General features: G+C 38.4%; 1 protein-coding gene across 4 annotated transcripts in view; it reads right to left on the minus strand.

Moving 5' to 3' along the window:
- The window catches only part of NAV3 (neuron navigator 3), a 273,242-nt gene that overhangs the window by 115,134 nt on the left and 132,920 nt on the right, over positions 1 to 25,188 (minus strand). For 3 of the 4 annotated variants that reach the window (XM_071552178.1, XM_071552176.1, XM_071552175.1), the window contains 2 exons: positions 21,520 to 22,558; positions 12,522 to 12,637 (listed from right to left, as the gene is read on the minus strand). In XM_071552178.1, coding sequence (XP_071408279.1) covers positions 12,522 to 12,637; positions 21,520 to 22,558 — 1,155 coding nt within the window. The remainder of the gene's footprint in view (positions 1 to 12,521; positions 12,638 to 21,519; positions 22,559 to 25,188) is intronic. The other variant, XM_071552177.1, reaches the window with a different exon arrangement.

Genomic DNA, 25,188 nt, shown 5'->3' on the forward strand with positions numbered 1-25,188 from the left:
AGGCTCAGCGTGCACAGAACTGGCCCCACCGTTTCAGTCCTGAGGTTCATCTGCCATGGCCGAGCAAGCTTGGACAGTGCCAGTGAAGTCCTCAGGACTAGAACCTACAGCACCCGGCATTTCCCAGGAGGTCTCCCATCCAAGTACTAATCCGGGGCTGACCCTGCTTAGCTTCTGAGATCTGATGGGATCGGATGTCAGATCTTAATGTAGAGCTTACAATAAAAGTTCAGGAGGACAGAGAAGTGGGAAATATTCTGCATGGGGCTAGAAGCAATGAAAATTTTATATTTAACAGCTCAACACAGTATCTGTTCAAAGGCATGGGAAAAAGACTAACTTGCAGCTGAACTACAAGTATAGTTTACCAGAAACATTGGTTTAATGTATACAGTGATATTTGTTTTAGATACAAGGGAAAACTGGCAGAAGCAAACTTTATTTGAACAATGGGTCAATTAAGCTCCGTAGTATTGGGTTTTGACTAGAGGATGAAGCCTTTGAGCTTGTGGAGAAAATGAGTTTCTACTCTTCTTCTGCAGTCCAGGTCCTATTGCCCAAACACTCTGCAGGCAGTTTAGGAAAATCTCAACTCCCGACAGTAAGTGGAAATAAATTATTTCATATTGATTCCATATAACCTTTATTTCTTCCTCAATAAGCAAATGATGCATAGTACTAGCTAACATGCCCTGGGGTTGTGGCCCAATGTCAAGCTAGCTTTCACAGCAATGGCAGTTTGAGGTTTTCCCATCTGCTCTGCCCTGGCTGTGTCTTCTGTACTCTGCTGCAGCTGAACAGCCCTTCAGGAAATTATGTTTGCCTATTTTACCACTCCAAATAAATTCTTCTGTGGTTTAATGATACTACAGTCCATAAACCTCTGGGTTGGCACCATGGAACTGACAGGGTGATCAACACCTGTGCAGGATGGAAAGAAAAAGTGATGATACAGGCCCAGCACTGCCAAACTCTCCATCTTCTCAAGCCATGTCTGTTCACAATACATTTCTCCATAAAATACACTTCCCATGTGCATTTTCACATGTAGCACCTTGCAGGAGGCAAATGTTCACACTCAGATTGAAATTGCAACTGCTCCTCTGTGTCAAGCTAGATGTGTTCAATAGAGCCCCTTAACCATCAATGCACCCATGGATCCCAGCTACTGTTCACAGAACTTTCTGCACCACCCTGGAGATTCTTGTGAGGCAAAAGGGCTCATGCCCAGGCTAAGCTGAAGACCATTACATCCTATTAGATTGAAACTGCTTCTAAAGCCCAGACAGTTCCCAGGCAGACTGTTCATGCCTGCCTCTAACAGATGTCTACGGTGCACTTAGTTGCTCACTGTTCCTTTGCCATTTGCTTTCCCTCCTCTGCCAAATCCACTCAAACTGACTACCAGGAGCACGTTATATTCCTGCCACAATAATTCTATAGGGATATCCAGGATCTGTTACCTGCTTTGCCTCGAACCAGAAGTGAGTAGCATGTTGGTATAAGAAAATTTTCTGTTTACACAGAAAGACAAATTCTAGGGCCTATGCGAGCAGAATTAAAGGCAGAGCAATTCTTTATATATATTTGAGGAACTGAGTTCAATTCATATTATGCAGTGACTTTGCCCTTTTCCTTCCTTGTTTATCCTTGTCAGTTGTCTGTTGTATGATAACACTGCAAATTCTTGCAGCAAAAATGACAGCAACTGTCTTTTTTAATATGTATGGCACAGTAAATAGCATAACAAAGCCTGAGGTATAATTGCAATACATTAAATATAAGGTACATATGTGGCAAGATGCCAAAGTATATTTTCACAGTGAAGAATATTTCACTTTCTGGAAAATTTTATCATAAAATTGGTGCTATTCTGTCCTGTAAAGGTGAAAAGTTTGAGATCTAATCTCTTCTGATCTCAGAGACACAAAAGGTAATTTCAAAACCTTTAGACCAGTTTTTATTACAAAAAAGCTACAACTGAAGTTTTGTTATATTAAAATACTACATAGCACTACATTAAAAAAATTCCTCAAAACTAACTATTAGAGTGCTTCAAAAAGAATTGTTCATCTTTTTTCTTTCTGTCATTCTCTAAAGGCCACAGCAACAGAATACTGCTGTACCATGGATGACCAATTCAGAAATTATAAACAGTTGAACATGACAACAGAGAAATTTTCTGCAGAGTACAATGTGTTACATTTTCAGGACAGCACTCTGACTCCCCATCCACATCAAGTCCTTTTGAACAGAGGACCATGGGAATGATGAATATGTGTATTTTTTTCTGAAAACTATCTACACCATGCCTGCTAGGGGAGCCACTATGGTGCTTATTGCAACAGGACTGGGTTTAAAGGGATCCCAGACTCCTCCAGGCACCTTGTTGCTTATTATGTGGCCCAATGCCATCATAGAATCTAGCCATATGTTCATGACCTAACATACAGAAATGATCCCTGTCCTGTTCTCTCAGGTGGTTCTGGTTTGTAGGCTAATGAAAAATAATTCTATTTCATACATGGGGAGATTGGGATAAGGCTAAAACCAGGGTATCCTGAAAATCTCTGTCAAAATTCTGTTCCTATTACAATAATGACCAATTCAAGTATTTTACTGACTCTGCAAAATATAATCTGCTCAGATAATTTGTAGCTTTATCATTTATGTTAAACATGCCAAAAGATTGGCCCCAAATTTTTGCCTAAAACAATGAACCATTACAGGTTCCCTCAATGAATTTCTGGAGAACACATTTACTTCTTCCATTATGTGAGATACATTCACAGGAAATAAATTAAAAAAAACATTTTTGAGAAATAGCTAAATACCTAGTTAAACTTTTACATCCACATCTACACTCTGAAGCTAACCCATAGTTTCACATTTAATAATACTCTTCATAATAATTTCTGGACTTCTGTACATGTAATTACAGCCCAAAGCAAATGGGAATATAACACTTCCATCAAATGTCTGATTTTCATAAAAAGATTTAAAAATACTAAACATGTCCTAAGCCAATTGTCCACTTTATATATTAATTCCATTACAAAGGAAAGTACCAGTTTGCTCTGCAAGTGGGAAAAATGAGGCTCACGACAGGAATTTGTCAGTAACATGCAGCTGAGGAGGAGCAGGGGAAGGGAGAGCTCAGTCTCCTTTGCTAGCAAGCCTCTAATGTCTAGGAAAAACCCCTTTTAATCTACTGGTACAAACTAATAATAAAAGATATGAATACAAAGGTAATTCTTGTTTCTTTCTTGTTTTGAGATGACAGCTTTTTACACTACATACACACCAAAAAATGTTACCCTGAATGTTTAAACACAATCAGGGCTAACATGTTCACCAGCAAGAAGCTCCAGGCTAGACATATGCTATATAACCTTCAAAAAGCAAACAGCCACTTCAACCATTTGACTGACTGAAGAAAAAAGCTTTGGAAATGAACACTTTGAGCACTCTTATAAAGGGCTGAGAGATGAAAAGTAAAGCCAGTAACACTGAAGCCTTTTGAAGCACCTATATCTGTGGACTTCAAATACTCACTGACATGCTCAGATATAACAAAACTGGTTATTTAAACTAAACTGAAACCCTGGCACTCACAATTCCATATACAGAGGTGAAATTATCAGCAGGGGGGTTAGGGAAGGGGGAAGAAACACTGAAGGGACAGTTTTTAGGAAGGCTGAAACATTTTTTGTCATATCCAAACCTTGGATTCAAGATATCAATTCCAAACTCATGAGAACAAATGTCACTAAAATAAAATTATTTAAGAGTAAACTAATAGTACTTAAATGTTTCACCTTATTTTTCAAAAAGCTAAGCAAACTATGCTGTTATTCACAGGTTGTTGCTGCTCCTGCACCTATCAAAAGCAATTTAGACATTTGTCTTCATTTCATATAGTCTTAAGAGGTCAGGGTAAGCAAACTAAGAAGAAATGTCTAGACTCTATTTTTTGCATACTACTGCAAATAAACCCAGTTCTGTCTCAGGAAATCATTGTCAAGATCAAAAATCTGCTCCATGCAGATATGTGCTAACACTTGGGTCTCCTCTCATGCTTCCTAACGTCAAGGCAAAGTTAACTTACCTAAAATATCAGTATAAAGGACCTGTTCTAGGTCACCCAGCATTGTTATTATGACATCTTCATCCAGATGTGCAGTTCCTTCACGCAAGCACCCTTCCTCCTCCTCCTCTGCCCAGGTCCTTCTGGGAAAATGGGATGTGCAGGGCACATTTTCATCATCTGATTTTCTGCTGCCATTGTCAATCTGAAAGCCTTCACCTCTATGCCGGTCTCCTGACCCCCTGGACGTCCTGCTTCCAGCAGCTAGTATCTCCGGAAATACTTGGGGTGCAGTGAGGCTGGAGTGGCAGAGAGAGTGCACAGAGTGTGAGAGTACCTTGGAAAGGGAGCCTCTGCCCCCAGCTTCTGCCTCCCGCTGTTGGTAACTCTGGTTGGACTTGGAGGCATTTCCAAACCAGTTCTCTCTGTATGAGTATCGCCTCTTCTCCCCTTCACTGATGAGTGTGAGATTGGTTAGAGACTTCTGCTTCTGAAGACGAGCACACCCTCTTTTAACCTCTGTGCCTTTAAACACTGACAATTCAGCAGATCGCTGCATCTTTCTGGCGGGAGCTTCACCTCAGATAGATTTCATATTTTTGAGATGAACAGCAGTTTAACTCCCCTGAAAGGTGTGGAAGGTGGTCCCTGTATCACTACATGCTGCACATCCCAGGTAGCACATACTTCCACTCGCAAAAAAAGTACACACAGCTTATACAGACACTGTATGTACTGTAACCGACTAGACAGGCACAGTCATTTTCTTTAAAATCATGCTGCTGTCTTTGCTAAGCCAATTCTCTCCCGTCACATTAATCTGCAGTACTTACAGTCATTTTCACATAGATTTCTTCAAGCAGAAGAGAGTTGACCAAACACTCTGCTCCAGCACAGAAGTAATCCCAAAAGCCAACTGTGTTTTCCCCTCTTCATCCAATCACCAGTCACATCAGAGTGGTGGGCCTGCATCTCTTTCTACAGCTGCTGCCTTCTGAAATCCAAAGTAGGCACAAGTACTGTCTTGGGCTTTCCCCTCCTCTCACCAGCTCATGCCTGATCCTAGTGTACAGCTCTTCACTTAGATGGGCTGACACTGAACTGCAAGTACAGCCTCTACGTCAGAGCTCAGTAAAGAGCCAAAATTAACCAGTGAAGCAAAGCTCTGCACAAGCCTCCTTACATTTTAGTATTCAACCTGCATTCCCAGATATATGACTCTTCTCTGCTACTGCAGTGAATGCTGCTGGCTGCCATGGCAGCAAACATCCTGGTGAATTAAACCGGAGACACGGAAGCCTCTGCCCAGTTTACAGTGCCACAGGTTTCAAGACCCAGCTTCACCTGAATGGGATGCTACAGTAACAGACCTAGCTCATGGTCAAATGCTATTTTTCTCCCTGAAAGGTAAGGATGACAAACTATTTCTTCCATATCACTGCTACTCCCTATGCAGAAAGCTAAAAGCAGAGTGGCAAATGGACCTTCAGTCTTCAATTTCTGCTCTGAATAAAAAATACATAATTTAAGATTTTAAAGAAGATAAAAAATGGAACATAATAGTACCTGTCTGGTAAGATGATTTATAAAAGGAAGTATTTAATTTCTATCTCCTTAAAAATATACCTTGTTTGCATCTCTGTGAGATTAAGAGGCTAGTATGAAATTAAAAAGCTGTAATTTATAATTTTTTTCACAATCTTCTAAGAAAACCTATTAATGGAATCATATTATTTTAATAAAGTAACTCAGTATTGTGTCTGAACTAAGTTAGGCACTTTCAAATGCTATTTTTAAATATATATATCCAGAGAGAAAGAAGACTTATGTTTAAATGCATACATTATCTACAGAGAAAAAGACATTAGTCCCAGAAATAATAGACAGATGAACAAAGAACTAGCTGAATTTAAAGCTAATATTTTAAGACACAGACTTTTTATCTAGGGGAAAATAATTTCACAAAACATAATGTAGAAATCTACAAATATTCAAATCACTGTATAAAAATAATCTGCTTTTTTCAGGGTGAAAACATGCTCATCTCAAGTCTCCACCTGATAAAAAATAAACTGCTTTTGTCAGCGTGAAAATATGCTCATCTCAAGTCTCCACCTGAGAAATCATGACAGGCAAATAGCCTTTAAAACTGCCATCCTAAGAAATACAGACTGCAGATTTCCTGTATGGATAAAGAGATGTTAACAGAAGCCTCAGTGTATTTCTTGCTTTTCACTGGTTCCATTAACAGTTTTTGAAGATACATAGGGGAAAATCCTTAGAAATTTTAAAGGAAAGGTGTGTTTTTTCCTAGAAACTCTCAGAAACACAGCACTAACCTAGAAAAAAAAATCAGTAGTCTCAAGTGATGTTTTTTCACACAAAAGCACTGAAAAATTCCTAGAAAGAGACATTCCACAACAAGAGGAGGTAGCACTCCCATCCCTGCCTAACCTACAAAGTCAAAGTAAGAGGAGACAAGAGGCATGGTCTGTCTGCCTAAGTACAAAGCTCTCCCAAAAATTGAACACCTGTCACTTCTTCAGTATGGAAACAAAGGAAAGACTGCTCTGTTTACTCCCAGGGTCTGCCAGTTGCAGTGACAACTGAGCCCTCAAGAGGACATGCTGGTGCCCGCCCGCAGCAGAGCCCAGCAGCCTGGTGTGGATGCTGACTTTGTCCCAGAGTTTCAGCACTGCCCATATGCTGCTGCACCAGTATGCACACATGTGTGGTTGTAATAGCCTCAAGAGCACATCTGAGGAAGTTGGGATTGTTAGAAAGACCTCACAGGAATGCATTTAAAATAGAGAATTTGAAATACGAAGGGCATTTCCCCCTCACTGGTTTTAAATCCTAAATTTATACTCGAATTGGTATAGCATTCTCAATTGCTATGTTTTGAATGAACTGGAAGAACAATGATTTGGCCTTGTGGTGCCAAAATTCTCTTGGTGATTGTCTTGGAATAAAGAGAATAGGCTCTTTTCCTACTGTAAAGAGAAAGTCTGAATCTCTCCCTGGTACTCCAAATTCATGAATGGTAACTTCCTCACCTCCCCTTTCCTGCGCAAACAGCTACAGGCAGTGGATTGTCTCCATGGTAAGCTGCAGGCAGATATGGACCTGCTCTGACTCCACACCAAGCTCACAGGGTGTGTGTGTGTGTGTCCATACACAGCAGTCACTGCTGCAGTGTTGCATCTGACTTCACTAAGGGCTGTGGACAGCGAGTGCCCCTCGTGCTAAGCACTTCTCTGCTGGGGAAGCAACACACTGCCCGACTGCTTAGCTCTGAGCATGAACAGACCAGTTACAAGACTGCCAGAAATGGACATGTATATTTAGTTCTCCTTCTAGCTGGGAGCAGAAAAAATTATAGCAGGGGATGAAAAGTCTTTGCCCAAGGAGTCACACCAAACTTCATGTATGGTGCTGGCAATAGGTGCCACACCACTCCAGGCTGGAAGGGTTGCTGGTAACAGTACAGCTGAGTCCTGGGCAACCCTGGAGGTCTCAGTGTCTCTGCTGACCTGTTCCTTCTCCCAACTCAGGTATTCAGCACAGCCCACCTCCAGGAGCACACAGGTCACAGACCATCATACTGGAATGGGAATGACACCTGAACTATGTGAGAGCTATATGAGGGTACTTGACAGCTCCAGCATTCACCTGCCACATTTGATTTTCTAAATACATTAAAAACACAATGAGTCAAATGCTGTTATATGGAAGTACTGAGGCTAATCACACAACCTTCATTTAGTCTTCATGTATACAAACACTATACTACAGCCCTTAATTAAAAGGTTATATGGGTTTTCCTCCCATTGTCTCAGCTGGTAGGCAGGCCATCATAAACATCCTCACACACAGCAGATACTTACATATCTTGGACCAAGTGCTCAGTAGAAAGAACACTGAATTTATCCTTATGCTTTACCACAGCTCTCTGCAGGGTGTCAGATGAAACATAAATTTGCAATGTGAAAAATTCTCAGGTTTATTTATTGAAAAATAATTTTCTAAAGTTCAACTTCCATTTTAAAATGTGAAATACACAACATGAAAATACATCTTCTTAAACTAAGAAGAAAGTATAGGAGACCAGAGGAGAGCAAATAGCATAATTCCCCAACTACCTTGCAACTGAATGTGTTCTCTACCCACCATGCAGGAATATGTTTACATCAAGAACACCATAGGGAACTTCCCCAAGCCATCACAGTCAGTGTATCATACTACTTTATTTTTACTGTCTCTTTCATAAAAGGAATTATAAAAATTCTTTTAAGAACTAATGATCTTTAGGCAAATTTTGCTGTCAGATAAGACTTTCTTTGAAGTCTCAGTGGATAGTTTTGTACCCTACAAATGAATTATGCAATAAATCTGCAAATGCATAAGATTATGAATTTCTTCAGCTAAGCTTACTTGAAAAAAATTGTAATCTATTTCTGCATCTTTTCATTAACTAATTGTTTTGGAGAGCAAAAAATTAAGCACAATAAACATAAAATATTGAAATTTAATGTTTTTATGCTAATCCTGCCATTGATATCAACCTTTAACTCCTAAAAGAACCTTTAACTTGTTTTTCATTCCTCAGATTTTTGATGCCTAGTCAATAATTGTAAATTCATGAATAATTAGTTAATAAAACATTTTGCATTAAGCTCTTTGAACATGCCAACACTTGTTGAAGCAAACACTGGCACTGATTTCATAAAAGAATACTGTGTAGTTTACTGACATGCAAAGTTTACTATGGATGATTAATTATTTAACTTACTGACATTCTTCTCCAATAAACTTGCTAAAGAGACTGATAAATGTCACAGCTACTACACGTAGCTCTTACTGGGTAAGATAATCTGAACAGCTTGTTCCTAGCCATACCATAAATAACAATAACCAAACTGGATTATTTTATTAGCCTTTCTTTTCACTGTCATTTTATAATCCTGTCTATAAAGGTATATTCCTGTTTTGCAGAAACATAGATACTGAGTAGTCTTGTTAAGGCAACTGGTTCATAAAATGCATGCAAGAAATAGTGTTCATACATGAATGTCCTTATTTAAGACTTCTAAATTTCTGTCTGGGATTTCCAGGACAGAGATGTACAGATCTGTGTGCTGTAAGTGCAACAAACCTACCATACACAGAACACAGCCCAACTACTCCCCAGGTGACTCATGCCTACGAATGGGACTCATTCAGTTTGAGTACATGTATCATTGGTCTCAGGCACACAGAGGGGACTCAAGGCATACAGGAAACCTTAAAACTACTCTGCATGTGCTCTACTGTAGACCTGCATGTACACTGTGGAAACACCTGGGAATGCTCTGGTTGAGCTGTGGAATATTCAGAGGGGAGGCAGAAAGCAGAAAAAAAACTCTGAAGGACTTCAGATCCACTTGGAGCAAATTACCAGGAGAAAGAGAAGACAGTGAAGAAACTCAGATTTATGGTAGCTTTACCAAGATGCAGAACTGGCTTTAGGCATAAGCCATGTCAGTATTTACCTAGGGCAGCAGATTAATGCTGACAAGTTAAAAATAAAGAAGTTATCCAGTATATCAAGGCCAAATTTCTGAGTCCGGGGCTACACCAACCTCCCCACCTTCCTTGCCTTCCAGCACCATTCTCTTCTGTGCAAGTAAAACTAAGTAATCAGTTGCAAAGTAGTGAGCAGGAAACAAGTCTTGAGCTCTGACTTTGCTTTTCACCAGCTCTGAGATGGAAGACAGCAAAAGCTGTCAGTTCCCATAGCAGAGGAAGGCAGCAGTGGAGAGCTGGAAACTACCACTACAGGTTCTTGCTTTACTCTCTTCTTTCCCTTCACCACTGTTGAGACAGTAGCAAAGGGATGTGAACAGCCTTGTTGGACACAGAAAGCAGAACCACAGATTTTTGCCACTAGAACAAGGAAATTATCTTGCGTTTGGTATCCTGAATCACTAAAGGAGAATAGTATTTGACGAACCAATTGTAAATATTTTTTAAATTATTTTTTCTGCATTGAACTTTTGCCTATTTTATAGAGAAGCGGTGAACCAGACAAAGCATTAGTTTAAGATCAATTGGCTGATTTTGCTCCAAAGTGGATTAGGAGCTCTGATATGATCAGCTTGGCTGGCTAAGAGAGCAGGAATCTTCAGCCAAGAGACAATAACAAAGGGGAGTGCATAAATGTTCTGAAAGTAGAGAAGTAGATTATACAATGATATAGGCTAACATATCCTAGTCCTGAGCATGTCAGCCTTAGCTGTAAATATTTGGCACTTAAAAAATAACAACAATTAATGAAGCAGAAACACGATACAGGTGGGACAGCACTTTATGAACACACTCCTCCAAGCTGTTTAGTAGTCTTTTGCATGATCCTTACTGATTCTTACTGCTTCCAAATATATTGACCTGGTGTGTTAGCTACCGAGTTGCAAAAGAGGCTCAAGGTAATATAAAGATGATGGCCATCCATAGCAACAGTTGAAGATTTCAGGAAAAATGTCATATCAAAATGAAAGAAACCAGATTAATCTCTTAATACCCTCAAATAAATGAACAGACTGTGGAAATAAACTTTGCCTATATTTTTATTACTACTGGTATAATCCCTTGATTATACCAGCTTAAAGATGCTCTTAAGTAAAAGAATTTAATTGTCCTTTCTTGTGGCTAATCCATCATGGAATACTCCTCTGAACAGCTACCCCAAGAGCTTCTATCCCTGCACATTCAATGACAGAATCACCAATGACTTGGTGATAGTTCATCAATGCAGACAATTATTTATTTAGCAAAGGTATTTGATCTGTTCATTCTTATATGGGTGACACACCTCTGTATCCCTCTGTACACAGCAACCCTCTGACCACATTTTCCCAGTGGTTCTATTTTACAGCCTGTTATGCCAATCCACTGCTAATGCCAGAGACTAAATAATCAGACTACAAACAACTCTGATGTCTAGTTTCCTTTATGCTATTTTCTTCTTTTTGATGCTATTCCATTTCTGTTCAGAACAGTAACAGGCCATGAGACATGATATTCTCTTTGATCATTTCAGCAGATAGCGAATTCTTTGGGGTCTTTTTAGGATCTCTCTGAACAATTCCTTGAAGTGTCTTTTGATTTGTGGTGTTTCAATTATACACTTCATATTTGTAAGACTAAGGACTCTGATTTCTGGAGTAATTAAAAATATTTTTTTTACTTTAACAGGTATGCATCACTGCCAGGGAACATTTCACCATGTTTCAGGGTGACATATTTTTCACAGAAGCTGGCTCTGCAAATAAAGGATGTTAGAAAACTTCCAAAGGGACAGAGACAAACCAGAACAAAACCTCAGCTTCAGTATGAGCCAACTAAATATCAAGACAGTCCCCATAATGCTTGGGCATCTAATTTCCCTTCTGGTGCATAGATAATTTTAGACTGGTATGTCAAATTAGTGCTTTAAGGGAGTTATATTCTGTATAAGAAGAACCACATGAATCATTATAAATCCATTTCAATGTTAAAAATTTGGAGTGAAAGGGCAGAACTACAGGTAAAACAAGCAGGACATAATGTCACCTTTTATTTTCATAAAAATTATAAGAACAGTAAGGATATTAATGAAAAACAAACAAAAAAACCCTCCCAAAAATTTGACATTAAAACCCCTCAAAAACAGCTCTGGCAAAGAGTCCCTTTGGAACTGTTTGCACACAACTGTGGAGTACAATTGAGTCCTGATGAGAAAGTGAGCTGTGACACATTTTGCTTTTTGCATTCATAGGCAGAGTCATGGCCAGATCCAGTGCTGATGTAAATCAGTATGGCTCTGTTGATTTCAAAGGAATTATTCCAATATGATTTAAAAAAAAACAAAAACAAAAAGCCTCCTCACATTTGTAACCTAGTAGGACTTTAATCCATCTTTAGAAGGAATTCTGAACACAACCTTTAGCAGCTTAGCTGTAATGGCAGCTTACAAGTCAGGTATGACAGTAACAACTTGTTAGTTTTCTGAATACAGATTATATATAAAGGCAAAATGGATCTTATATAATTTACGTTTCAGTTCTGATGTTGTGATTTAATTTGATGATATTAAATGTGAGTGTTAAACATTCTGAAGTCAACTCCATCACTCCATTTGGAACATTCAGTAGGATTAAATAAAATAATAATTACTTGAAACCGTAGCTTGTGAAAGCCCAGCTTTTGTAAAATGATGAAAAGAGTATTTGAACAGAGGGAACAACTCAAATAAGAGAACTGTGGATTTGAAGCAGTAAATGTGCATGACCCAAATTTTCTGCATATTTAATACTAGTCATGATTAGAGGTCAAAAGTATTACTTCAACCCATCCTGGTAAGAAGCAGATGTAAGAAAAGAGGTTCACAATCTTCTCTTGACTTACTGTTACTCACCAGATATCTCCTCTAGGCACTGTTTCGCAGTCTTACTAAATGACAAATCCATTTTAGTAGGACTGGTGCAGGAGTCAGCAGGTGGTAAAGAGGTACTGTCATCTTCTGAGAGAGTTCTGAAATCAAGCAAGAAGATTGACTATTATTATCTATCATTCATGTATTAATAGAAACAAATGTTACTTGCAGCTCCATCTACAAACATCACTAAAGGGTGAAAATATTGTTATCACATTCTTACTGTGCTAATTTCACTGTAGTTACACAAATTTACAGGCAATTAGGAACTCTATCTCTCTCTTCAGGAACAACTCCGAGTTAATGCTGAGAAATTTGGAGCCATTTTCTTTCCGCACTTTTTTTTCTGCTAGAAGTGTCAATCAGATCTAGGCAGAATCCATTTAAACTGGTTAAGTCACATCTCTGCACATATATAAGTGAAATAAAAACTTGTAATTGATGAAATATTAAGTATGAAAGGCCATGTGGGAAAAAGCTTATGCAAGACTGGAATGGAAATATGGCCCAGATATTTAAATCCATGTGCAGCTTCTTTTGATTATGCCCTTTATATACCCAGGAAAATGGGATAATACAAGTTTTTCCATTAACTTGCTAACAAATAGCTCTATTTTCTTTGAGGCTATATTTCTGTAACTATCAATGATAAATTATAATGGGTTCCCTTTTTTGAATACAGTTATTTTGTGTTAAATAAAGGTAAATAGCAAGAAATTCATGAGCACATGGATTATAATATACAATGCATCACACGCTTATTGTCTCTTCTTAAGGAACAGCTGTATCATCTGTTTTACAATGGAACTGTTGAACTATGTTGTCAATAAAGAGAAACATGTACCACATATGTATATAGTAAAAGAATACAACTAAAGATATACTAGCCACTTTTAGAAATAAAATGGAAAAATATCTTCACTTAGAGCTTCAGTTCTTCCAGCTTTCCTGAAATGAATAGCACAGGCTTCTGATTTATTAAAGGACTAGTGAAATATTTATATCCTAATTTTAAAATGTGACATTTATAGTTCAATTCCCAAAATTCACCATTAAATGTTTCCAATGACCAATTAAACTGAAAACAGAAATGTTTAACTATGTGATGAATGTGTATTTTATAAATAAAACTCATAAAACAGTGACTTATCTCTCAAAAGAATTTTCTGGTAACTCATTTTATGAAATAACTTTCCAGCTAGTATTTTTTTAAAGTTACTTACTGAATGGATTTGCTCAGTAATTCATGACAGTAACTGAGGGAACAGATATCTGCACATATAGCAGCATGTACTGACACTGACATGATGGAATCCATTGATTAGAATCATTCAACTCAGAAACAGAAATGTAAATTATGCCTGATCTGATGCACTTTCTTATCAATTTCGGTAATTTGAATGCTGAAAACAGACAACTGCACCAAAACCCCACTACTATTTTTGGTTGTTGTCTGTCACAAGATACTGGAAATACAAGATCAGCACATGTTACAAGGTTAACTATGTCCTGCCAACCTTGAATGTAATTTTACATTTGAAGCATGAGAGCACAATGTCTTAAAGTAACAAAAAGCTCACTCTATCCCTTTGCACTGAATACATCCTGAAACTCCACAATCCCACCTGCTTTACCATAGGGCTTTAAATCATCATCATGAATGAGGGGCATGTCTACTTTCACTGAAAGCCAATTTGAGAAACCATAAATGCTTGTGAGTACTCATGTCTGTGTTTAGTGCTGAGACTGTTGACTTTGGACAAGCCATCAGTGCAAAAACGCATCTTGAAAAGGGCACCTATAATAATGGTGAAGTTAACTGAAGGAGTCTGCACTCTTTTTAATAAACTCAAATCACACAGCTTCTGAGGCTGGAGGCAGAGCAAGGGTTGGAATTTGTTAAGAGGAACACTGGAAAAGAGTAAGTTATTTTTGGCCTTGCAGGAAGAGCATCCAGCTACAAGGGCAGAGTTCAAGTATTCCTAAAATTCTCCACAAAATATATATAGGATTTGCATCAGTCTGTCTCTGGTTAGAAACAAAAATGGATCCTTTTTGCCTCTTCTTGTCGTCCTATGGCATTGCATTTCTGACTGTACAACCATCAGTCACTGCATTAAACTAGAAGAGTGAAGCTATCTTCCAACAGAGAACAGAAAGGATCCATCCCTGTTTATTTGAACATCCATTATCAGAAAATGATTAAGTGATCTGAACCCTCATTGCGTACCAATACCCAACATTAACACTAATTTTTCATCTAGTGAACGAGGCTGGGTAAAACAGAACTTTAATCAGAGAATCATAATCATAGATTCATTAAGATCATCAAGTCTTACCTTTGACCTAAATACCACCATGTCCACTGACCCAGTACAGTCAGGAATGCACTTGAAAAGTAGCCCTCCCATTTGGTGCATGATGGCCAAGGCCCCAGTTTTCTCTGGAGTTTAACTTATCCTGAAGTTGAGCTTAGCTGAGCTTAGATAGGCTGAGAAGGGTCTAGGGGTGAAGGACTTACAAGCAAAATCATATAAAATTTTGGGGCTCTTGGAGAACAAGGAGGCCAAGGTATACATTTGGCATGTAAAACTTCAAGATACTTTGCTCTAGACTGGTACATTGGACCAGGAATGAAAATGCCTATTTGCTTAGATTAACCATTCTAATTTTTTAAAAAAGGAAGGTGTAATTGTGAGATTTGTCTTCTCCTGTACTTCTGGATTTAACTTCTTTCTGTGGGACATATTCATGCTATGAATGACTTAAGTTATCTCTGCAGGACTGCACCACAGATTAAGCTCAAAGCAAGCAAACAGCAACTTAAACTACCTTCTCATTAAGTAAGCTTAACCCACTGGCCTCTATCCTCTACCCATTCATAGTCCACTGTCTTAAAAATAATCGAATTCTTGCATCTCTCTTAATATCAAGGAAAGGGAAAAGAATTTCAGAATAGTCAAAGCCAGTCAATTGATATTTCTCCCAGTGCTGTGCATCTGCAATGCGAGTTAATTTAGGCAACCTTCATGAAAAAAGGACAATTTGTTTTCTATTTTTAATCATAGCAATCAGAGAATATATTTATCCTGAACCCACTGAATTACATGTTACCTATTTGTAAGAGCACCAAACTCACTTAATGGAACAAATCCTTCTTTCAATCACACCTGCAGTAGCTCACTCAGTTTGATTAAAATAAGACCATTAAAATAAAATAACTCTCATATACAAAGGTAAATAAGAACAGAATTTGAAACATTACTTAATACGTGGTCTTTAACACAGTCATTTCCTGCCACTAAAGAAATAGCCAACCTTAAATAAACAGAGATAACATCAAAGATTTGTTTGCTTTTTAGTTGACATTCCAAAAGATGTCAGATGAACATTCTGGCATTTTTCCAGCAGCTCTCTGAGACGCAGCTGTCTTGAATGTGTATCACTGTCAGTGTAACAGACTGGCAGGATAACATCTGGAATATGAGCAGTTTGATCACCCATGGCCAAGACACGCGAGTTAAATTGAGAACAGATGCAAGGAAGGGCTACTAGGATGCTCATGGTGAAGAAGAGAAGAAAGTTGATTTGGCTTAGTCTTGCAAAAGAGAAGGAAGGGGATGGGATTATTCCCTCATATATTTAAAAAGAGCCATGAAAAAGAGGGAAAACAACTTTTTAAGATAAAGGACAATATTAACAAAGTAATAGATGGATGAAATCCCATCATGTGAGATGTAAACAATTTCTAAAAATTACATGATTGAGTTTCTGGAGAAACCTTTCTACTGGTCTAGTGGGGACTAAAATAAAATGTAGCTCATTTATGAAAGGGTTAATATGGCTGCCAGTTACAGAAGCCTGAACAGACTATTCCTTCAGGTCCTTTATCCTGCATTTTGCTGATTACTTAGTCAAAGGAATAAGGCCACATTATCTGTATGGCACTTTAAAAGCATAACTTCAGATCATAAACAGCAAACACCTGAATTATCAAGCTACTGTTTTAACTCAGCATTAATCAAGTAAGTATTTATAATGATTTCTTCACTTACTATCCTTCCTCTCATCTCTTAAGCCAACACCTATACACTGGAAACTTTTCTTGCACAATAACTGCTAAATCTAGCATGGAAAAGTGAAAGGATTTTTCTAAACACCATGTTATTGTTACCATGTTATTGTAACAAGTAAAAATGGTGAGTATCAATGTTTAGCAGTACCTACAATTGCAGAGTTTTGGTGGTGACTCTTTATTTTCACAGCAGTTATGTAAATAACGGAAATCAATAAAGCACTGCAGTATGACTTTGAATCCTTACATAGCTAAAGAAAGAGTTGCAGTATGTTTAGCAGCACAGTCTATTACTGATAAACACAATTAACTAATAGCATACTTTTAACTGAAAACTTAGTTTCACCTTCACAATCAATGACCAGAAGTAGCTCATAGTCATTAAAACTGGATGTAAATATGGCTTGAACAAATCTTGCAGATGCTACATTTATAGGATCCTTGAAGAGTAGTTTAATTTTTTGCCTGAGACAGTATTAAAAACATCTTGAACAGGCAGCTGGAATCGAATTTCACTGAGGTACAATCAGATTATATGTTCCTTCCCATTTGTCACTGCTCTGCACTTCCTAAGCACCCCTGAAGCTATGGCTTAGTAATAGAATTGTTTTAATCACCATATAGTAAAGGAGTGAGGAAGAAAGTTTTAGTACGTGGTAATGTATTTATTTATCACACTGGTATTTCCTTTGTCTGCCTCTATCTAGTGAACACTTCAATCCTCACAGAATCATAAAGTAATTTAGGTTAGAAAGATGTTCTGGATGCCATCTGGTCCAATGACCTGCTTAAAGCAGGTCTGATTGCATTAGGTTGCTCACAGCCTTTTTTGGTTGGTTCTTGAACATGCCCAAGGACGGAGATTCACAACCTTACTGGGCAGTCTGCATCAGTGCTTCACCCTCCTCAAGGTAAAAATGTTTTTTCTTTCAATCAGCACCTCCCCTGCTGTAACTTGCATCTGTTACCTTTCATCCTTTTGCCCTGAATTTCAGAGTAGAGTCTAGCACCATCTTCTTTGCACCAACCTAAACTGGTAGCTGAAGTTACCAGTTTCGTACTCTTCAAGGACAGAAAGAGTGCCAAACTGCTGCAAAGTCCCAACTCAGACATTGCTGAAGCACTGGAACAGGCTCCCCAGGGAAGTGGTCACAGCATCTGACAGAGTTGTAGAAGCATTTGAACAATACTCTCAGGCACATCATGTGACTCTTGGGGATGGTCCTGACCCAGGAGTTGGACTACATGATCCTTGAGGGTCCCTTCCAACTCACCGTATTCTATGATTCTGTGAAACTTCTTCCGGATATTGCTATCATTAAACTACAAATATAGCTGTAAAATTGAAATTTAAGCAGTGCACCAGATAGAAGTGCAGCTCAGGATGATAAGTGGTCATCTAATTCTCTGCAGCATTTTCTATAATTTCAGCATTTCAGGCAATAAGCAGTTCCTGAGCAGTGAAGTCCCTGGGATTTGGACACTTCAGATTCTATACTTCAGCCATCAAAAAGACCTACTAAGCTCCTACAGTGGTTACTGAAGGAGTCAATAAAATCAGCTGCAGTACATGCATCCAGTTACAACTCATCTTTCTCCTACTGAAATATTCCTTTAATTTTTGAGTAAAACCACAGCAAACACTAATTTCCAACATATCTCATACTTCATATAGGGTTACGATAATTTGCATCAGCTAAGGATTTGCCCCATGGAGCGAGGTGACATTGTGTTACTCCTGGGACTGTTAGTTATGTTTTCCATTTTATGAAAATAATGCAAACTTATACAATTTGGCTTACAAAAGCTAAAGCAATGATTGCATACAACAGCCTCTTCTCCGGAGAAGAAAGTGTTTGGAATTACAGGCCATATTCCAGTTTTGAGAAATGCATAGGAAAACTAAGAACTCCAAATATTGAGCAATTAACCTGTTATTCTCTTGCTAAGTTTTTAGGAGACAGATTCAGATTTCTTTTGTTCTGTTTTGTTTTCATTAATGTACTTTTCCCTGCTTTCACCATAGACTAGTAAGTATTAAACTTCTGTCTTACTCTTCTCCATCTGTAATTTAAGCATCACTAGGAAGACAGCTAAATTCTACAGCCAATTTCAGTACAAGTCTGAGGGATGTTGGCACAATTTCCATCTTCCTCCACTTCTGCCTATATAGAAGAATGTGTAATTTGAAGTAGTATCTGGTGACTTTAAACAGTTATACAGTCTCTTACACCTTCCTTTCAGCCTCCCTGTAGTATCTTTCTCATCAAGCTTTCTGGCAATTAAATCTACTTCAGTCTTACATCAGTTGGATCCTGCAGTCAGCTTCAGAGGAGACACATAAGGGACTGTAAATAATACATTCACAACCACATTTGAAAATAAATAATCAGCTGCTGAGAAGGATAGAAGAATTTAAATTATACCCATTTAGATTATCTGAAATGCAACTCTGACTGTTGCTGCTAATCTTTTGAAGAGAAGAAATAATCTGAAATGAATTTCCACACCATAGTGTTTAAGAGGAATAAAAATAAAATGTGGTATCAGATAGGACAAGACTGCAAAGCTGCATAGTGCAAATGTCATTTGAGAATCTCCAAGTGAAACAGTATTTTCTATCTACTGTCCATTAATAAAAAGGTACAAGTCCCTGAAAACACAAGTATTGATAACTGTTTTAGGATTGCATTCTCTATTTAAGTGAAATACATGCTGGTCTCAAACTCTTTGGAATACTTTTCTAGTCACAAAGCTATAGTAATACCTTCTTGGATAACAAACTTTCTGAAACACATCATATCTGCAAGTATCAGCAATATGCTAGCAAAAGCACTAGCTTACTTATCCTTGTGCTAACAGTCTAAACAGATCATAGCAGTATACTGCAAGATTCTGCAGGATTCTGGATAAAAAGCATGGTATTTTTACTAAATTTTATTGAAACTTTTTACAGTATGATACCTCAATACAAACTCAAAGAGCCTAGGTATTCCTTCTAGCCAGAACAAAAATCCTGTTAGTCTGAATGGGAACTATTGTATATCAACTCATATAAAGATCTTAACAAGCCCACCTGAAAATTCAGTGTATGAATTGTGGTGACTGCTAAGAAAACAATTATGTTTAAGAGCAAGAAAATGTAGCTACAGTATCCCAGCTTATGTTCATTTCCACTTACTACATATGCACAAAAATAAATCTGCTGACTTTGGTAATTTGGAGATTTTATCCTTGGTTATATTTATATTCTTCTATGAAATCATTGTGTGGTATTACAAAGCCCTTGAGATTTATAAGAAATGTAGTTACTGGGTATTTTTTAGTCAGATTCTGCTCTCAGTTACAGAGATACATATTGAAGTAGCCCCATTAAAGTCAGTCTATTACTCTGTGTTTATGGCATTCTGAGATCAGACCTTGGCTCTGAAAAACTTTTCATGTGAGATTTAACTTCAAATACAGTTTCCTTTGCTGTTTGTTTGAAGCAAACAGACAATTATTAATACCAAGTTTTACTGGAAGATGCATGCTTCTATCACCCTTTAAAATTCAAAATACATTTTTCTCATGATGAAGCTTAAAAGAATATCTCCATCCTGCAATGAAATGGCATCAATATGTAGTAAAATTGCCATTAAATAGCACACACGTCTGAAGGCAAAGCTTAGCTGCTTTTCCTATCTTCCTATACATGCACCCTAACACATACTAAGCTGTCCAATGTACAACACTGAATTCTATGCATAACTGAGGTTATACCAGATAGTTAAAAAGAAACATGCATATTAAGAGGCCATGCACTGCATATTAGAATACATCCTATATTGAGCCTTTTCACCCTCCCATATAATTTTCTGAACTTATCACTCATCCAGATTGGTTTTGAAGCTATATTTAGTTGTGTGTAATGATATATACACTCCCTCAGAGCCTACTTCACCACCTCTTTAATCTTTAGCCAAGGTTATCTGGAGTACTACTCACTAACAAAACCTGCCAGTATATTTTGCTTAATAATGTATTTGTCATTTCATCAGATGTTAAATTTACACACATCTGTAACTAAAGCCCTCCAACAGTTGACATCTGAAATCATTATACAAACCAGCCTGTCAATCTTTCTACACTTGCTCTGTCTTCCAAGCTGTACAACAACAACATTTCCCAGCTTCTATTCAGTTACTCTATCATATAGGAAAATAAATTCAAAGTTTGATACTTGAACAATTAACTGTTCTTTTCTTTCAGAGTCTTGGCCATCCAGAGTTACTATCGCCTGTAAAAATTACCTGCCTTCATGGAATTAATCTATACCTAGTTCATTAATAAAACTAAACAGGAAAAGGACCTGCAAATAGACACTTTCTCTGTCTACTCAAAATGTTGAAATATTTTTGAATACTTTAAAAGTTTGTGTATGGCTTTTCTTCACACATTCTACCAGTACTGTTATATATTGTGAAAACATCTGCAGGTTTTTTTTAGGATCTTTTAAGAGAACAGTGTATTTTTAAGCTAATATTATCAAATATCAGCACATAAATGTTGAGGTTCTTAGAATGCAAACAAGATTATTCACACTAGAAACCCAGACTCAGCCATGACCTTTCAAAAGCAGCACAGACAATGTACCCTATGATTTGTATTTCTAATCAAAACACCCTGAATTTTAAATGGCAAATATTTGAAATGGATTGCTTTTGTACAAGGTAGAGACTACGAGTTCCTGGAAGCAATTGTTCATACAGTAACAGTAATTAAAAAAGGATTTTGAGAAAACATTTGCATGACACTGTGACACAAACTGGGAGATAAGAACCAGAACAGCCTGATCCACTATTACTGTATCCATTCTCTCTTTCCTAAATGCTAGCAAAAAACAATTTTCCCCCTTGACCTTACCTATGAATGAATGGAGCTACTGTGGCAGTGTTGGGGTGGCTGTATTGCTGTTGCTGAGGAAGCTGGACAACACCATTTCCTGTGCCTTGGCCACTGTTTGCAGCCATTGAGGCCGACAGAGCTGCAGGGGATCCTGGAGTGAGTGCTGTACTTGGTTCTTTCCCTTCAGAAGAAGCAAGACCAGAGGAAGGAGAAGCCTTCTCAATAAGCTGAGATTTTGGTGTTGACTGGGACTGATTTCCTTTTGTAGTCCTCAGTTTTTCAACCTCCTTACTTCCCGTGCATGCAGAGGAGGTGCTCTGTTTTGCTGTTGGCACCTTTGATCCAGGTTTTGGGATCCCACTAGAAGATGATATTAAACTTTCCTTCTTGGTTGCTGTCATCTTGCTTCCCTTTGGGATTAAGCTTGCGATTTTTGAGCTTTTCTTTGTTGATGTTTCAATGACCTGATCTTTCTCTTCCTTGACTGCTTTCTCAGTGCAAATTTTGTTTTTGTCCCTGTTCTTTTCCTCTTTGTCCTTTGGCTGTAGCAAAGACTTTTTATTGCTGAGATTTTTGCTGCCAGCTTTTGGAGGGGTTAACTTCGGTGATACTTTAGGACTGCTATTTGTGGAGCCACCACTGTTCACCCCACCACTTAAGACATCTATTTCACCACACTCTGAAAAGGTATCATCCTCTCTCCCACTGTCACTGGGTCCTGAGCTCAGCGACAAAGGAGGTCTCAGAGCAGTCCTAGCATTAACCAGCTTGAATTTTTCCAGCATTGATTTTTGTCCAGATGAAGCGGGCTTCACACCTTCAGAAGGCGGTGGCTTGAGCCTGTCTGAAGTTGGAGTAGGGGAGGTTGCGGGACTAGGCTGCTTCACAGACAGCATGGTAGAGGTTGCGCTGTGTTTGACATTCATGGATTTGCTGCGCCAAGGTTTGCTGGCACTTGGAGAGGGTATGGCAGAGACCTGCTGCTGCCCGGTGCTGGTGGGATGCTGCACATTTCCATTCATGCCTGCAGGTGGGTGAGGGCCTTTTGGTGAATCTGCTTAAAAAGAGAAAAAAACATAGTGGTTTAGTTCCATCTCCTGCTTGAAGGGGATACCATATTTCTCTGGCATTTAAAACATACTTACATGTGATCTATAATAAACATAGTTTGTATGTGCATTGAACATAAAAGACGGTAATAGAAAATGCCTTTCTTCCCTCCCATCATGATGGCATTGTTCAATACATCCATGAGCTCAAAAAAGCCTCAGAAGCACCTTCCTTATAACCATTTCATTATGAAAATCAAGTCTTCAAATTTAAGAATTTATCTTTAATATGTCATGAAGAAATTCTTCCAATCACTTGTTGATTATAAAGCACTGAGACATAGAAGAAAAAAGAGTACTACATTCTGGTAGAAAAACTACACCAGACTAAGATGAGCTTGATGTTTACTGAAAGAAAGGAGGAGGACTGAGTAATACTGAAATGAAATGAATAAAATTAGTACATGCAAAAGCAGAAAAGGAGGGTGACTATACTTTTGGTTTTTTTAGTTTTAAGTACAGTTAAAAATATTTAATAGCTGACTTTAGGAAGTTATCCCAGTACACTTTCATAGGTGGGAAAAGATCTTATCAGCAATTTCACCAGTGCCAGTAGTAGAAAGTTACAGTGATATATCACCTTCATGGGTACAGCAATGATAGTTGTTTTGGGCCTGAAGCTCAGGTAGGTATAGAAGGCTTGTTTACATGGCTCTGGCACATTCACTACATTTACATTACCCAGGAACTTCAGTGAGTCTTCAGAATGAATGGGAACAAGACTCCTTCTGCAATAATCAAACTACTAATTAACAGCTGTGATTTTCAAGAAACTCATCTGGCCTTATTAAGCAAAACAGACCAAGGCATGAAAGGGTTAAGGTCTTCAGGAGGAAGTTCAGATTCCTAAGACATACTTGAGTATATAAACAGGACTACTCTGGAGCACCAGAGAAATGAAGTGGTAACAGCAATCAAGTATGTGTTACATAGCTATTTCAACAGATGACATATTTTCTTTTAGTGGAACTATCTTGTGTTGCTATTCAGTATTGTGACTGCAGGGAATTAGACATAAGCTTGCCTATAGTATAGTGAATTCTGTACTACAAGAAAGCCCATGAAACATGCAATGCAAATATAGCTCATGTAATGGCAAAAGGAGTGCCTGATATCTTCGTAGTATTTCATACTCTGGGGGCCCCCTTTCTGAATATTCACAGAATATCCCAAGTTGGAAGGGATCAACAAAGATCATCGAACCTAACTCCTGGCTCTGCACAGGACCATCCTCAAAAGTTCCACCATGTGCCTGAGAGTACTGCCCAAATGCTTCTTGAACTCTGTCAGGTGCTGTGACCACTTACCTGGGAAGACTGTTCCAGTGTCCAACCACAAGAACGCTGAAGACATTGTCCCTTCAGCACAAAGTATAAAGTTATGTGTCATTTTAATTTTTGTGGTCTCAGTTGTAAACCCCAGGAAAGATTAGACTACCCATCTGGAAGTCTGAAGGCCACTAATACATTCAGGAAAGGCACAACTTTGAGCATGCTGAAAGTGGAGATGTTTTTTCTTTAACAAAGAATATAAACATAGCAAAATTTACAGCTCTGAATAGCATTAAGAAGTTCTACTTCAAAAATATAAAAAAAAAAGTGAGCTAAAGTAACATGACAGACATTTAACATCTTTTACTTGTTTAATTCTATTAGTAACCGGTTCCAGCAGGCCAATCACCTCTACCTTCATTAGATGCTGTATAATTCCATCTGCCCAGGGTCTTCTGTGTGCTTCTCAGACTGAAATGCAAATCCCACGGTGCTAAATGGGTGACAAAGATAACAAACAGACTGAAGCATCTCTCTAACCAGGACAGGCTGGGAGACTTGGGCTGGTTCAGCCTCTAGAAGAGATGACTGAGAGGACCTCATCAATGTATACAAGTATCTGAAGGGCAGGTATCAAGTCAGGCTCTGCTTGGTGGTGCCGAGCAATAGGACAAGAGGTAAAGGGAAGAAACTGAGACACAGGAAGTTCCACTTGAATATGATAAAGAACTTCTTTACTGTGCAGGTGAGCATACACTGGAACAGATTGCCAAGGGAGGTTGTGGAGTCTCCCTCACTGGAGACATTCAAGAACCATCTGGACACAATCCTATGCAACGTGTTCTAGGATGACCCTGCCTGTGTAGAGAAGTTGGACCAGATGATCCACTGTGGTCCCTTCCAACCTTACCCCATTCTGTGATTCTGTAAATGAGCTCATTCTACATTCACAGGAGGTTTCAAGTAGTTCTGCTGAGTCCTGTTCTAGGTAAGAAAATATTATCTGGTAAGGGTTGCTTCAAAGTATTTTTTTGTGACAGGTGAAGTTATAGTGTATCCTCCAGGCTCCAAGCTGCGCTCCTGAGCACCTTTGGTGGGCAGCTGCAGAGCCGATCCATTCCTTGGGACCACAGCAAGAATTGTGGCTGGGTGCCTGCTATTGTCTGGTGAGCCTCAGATGCTGGAAGTTAGCCCAGGGCCAACCACAGCTGTTGGAAATTACTGCAGCCCTCAGGCTTCTTTAATTTATACCAGGAATCAGCCCCTGTGGCTGATAGCCCAGAACGCAGTGTGTACAAGGACCTTCT

The sequence above is a fragment of the Pithys albifrons genome, chromosome 3, assembly GCF_047495875.1.
Source record: "Pithys albifrons albifrons isolate INPA30051 chromosome 3, PitAlb_v1, whole genome shotgun sequence".
NCBI lineage: Eukaryota > Metazoa > Chordata > Aves > Passeriformes > Thamnophilidae > Pithys > Pithys albifrons.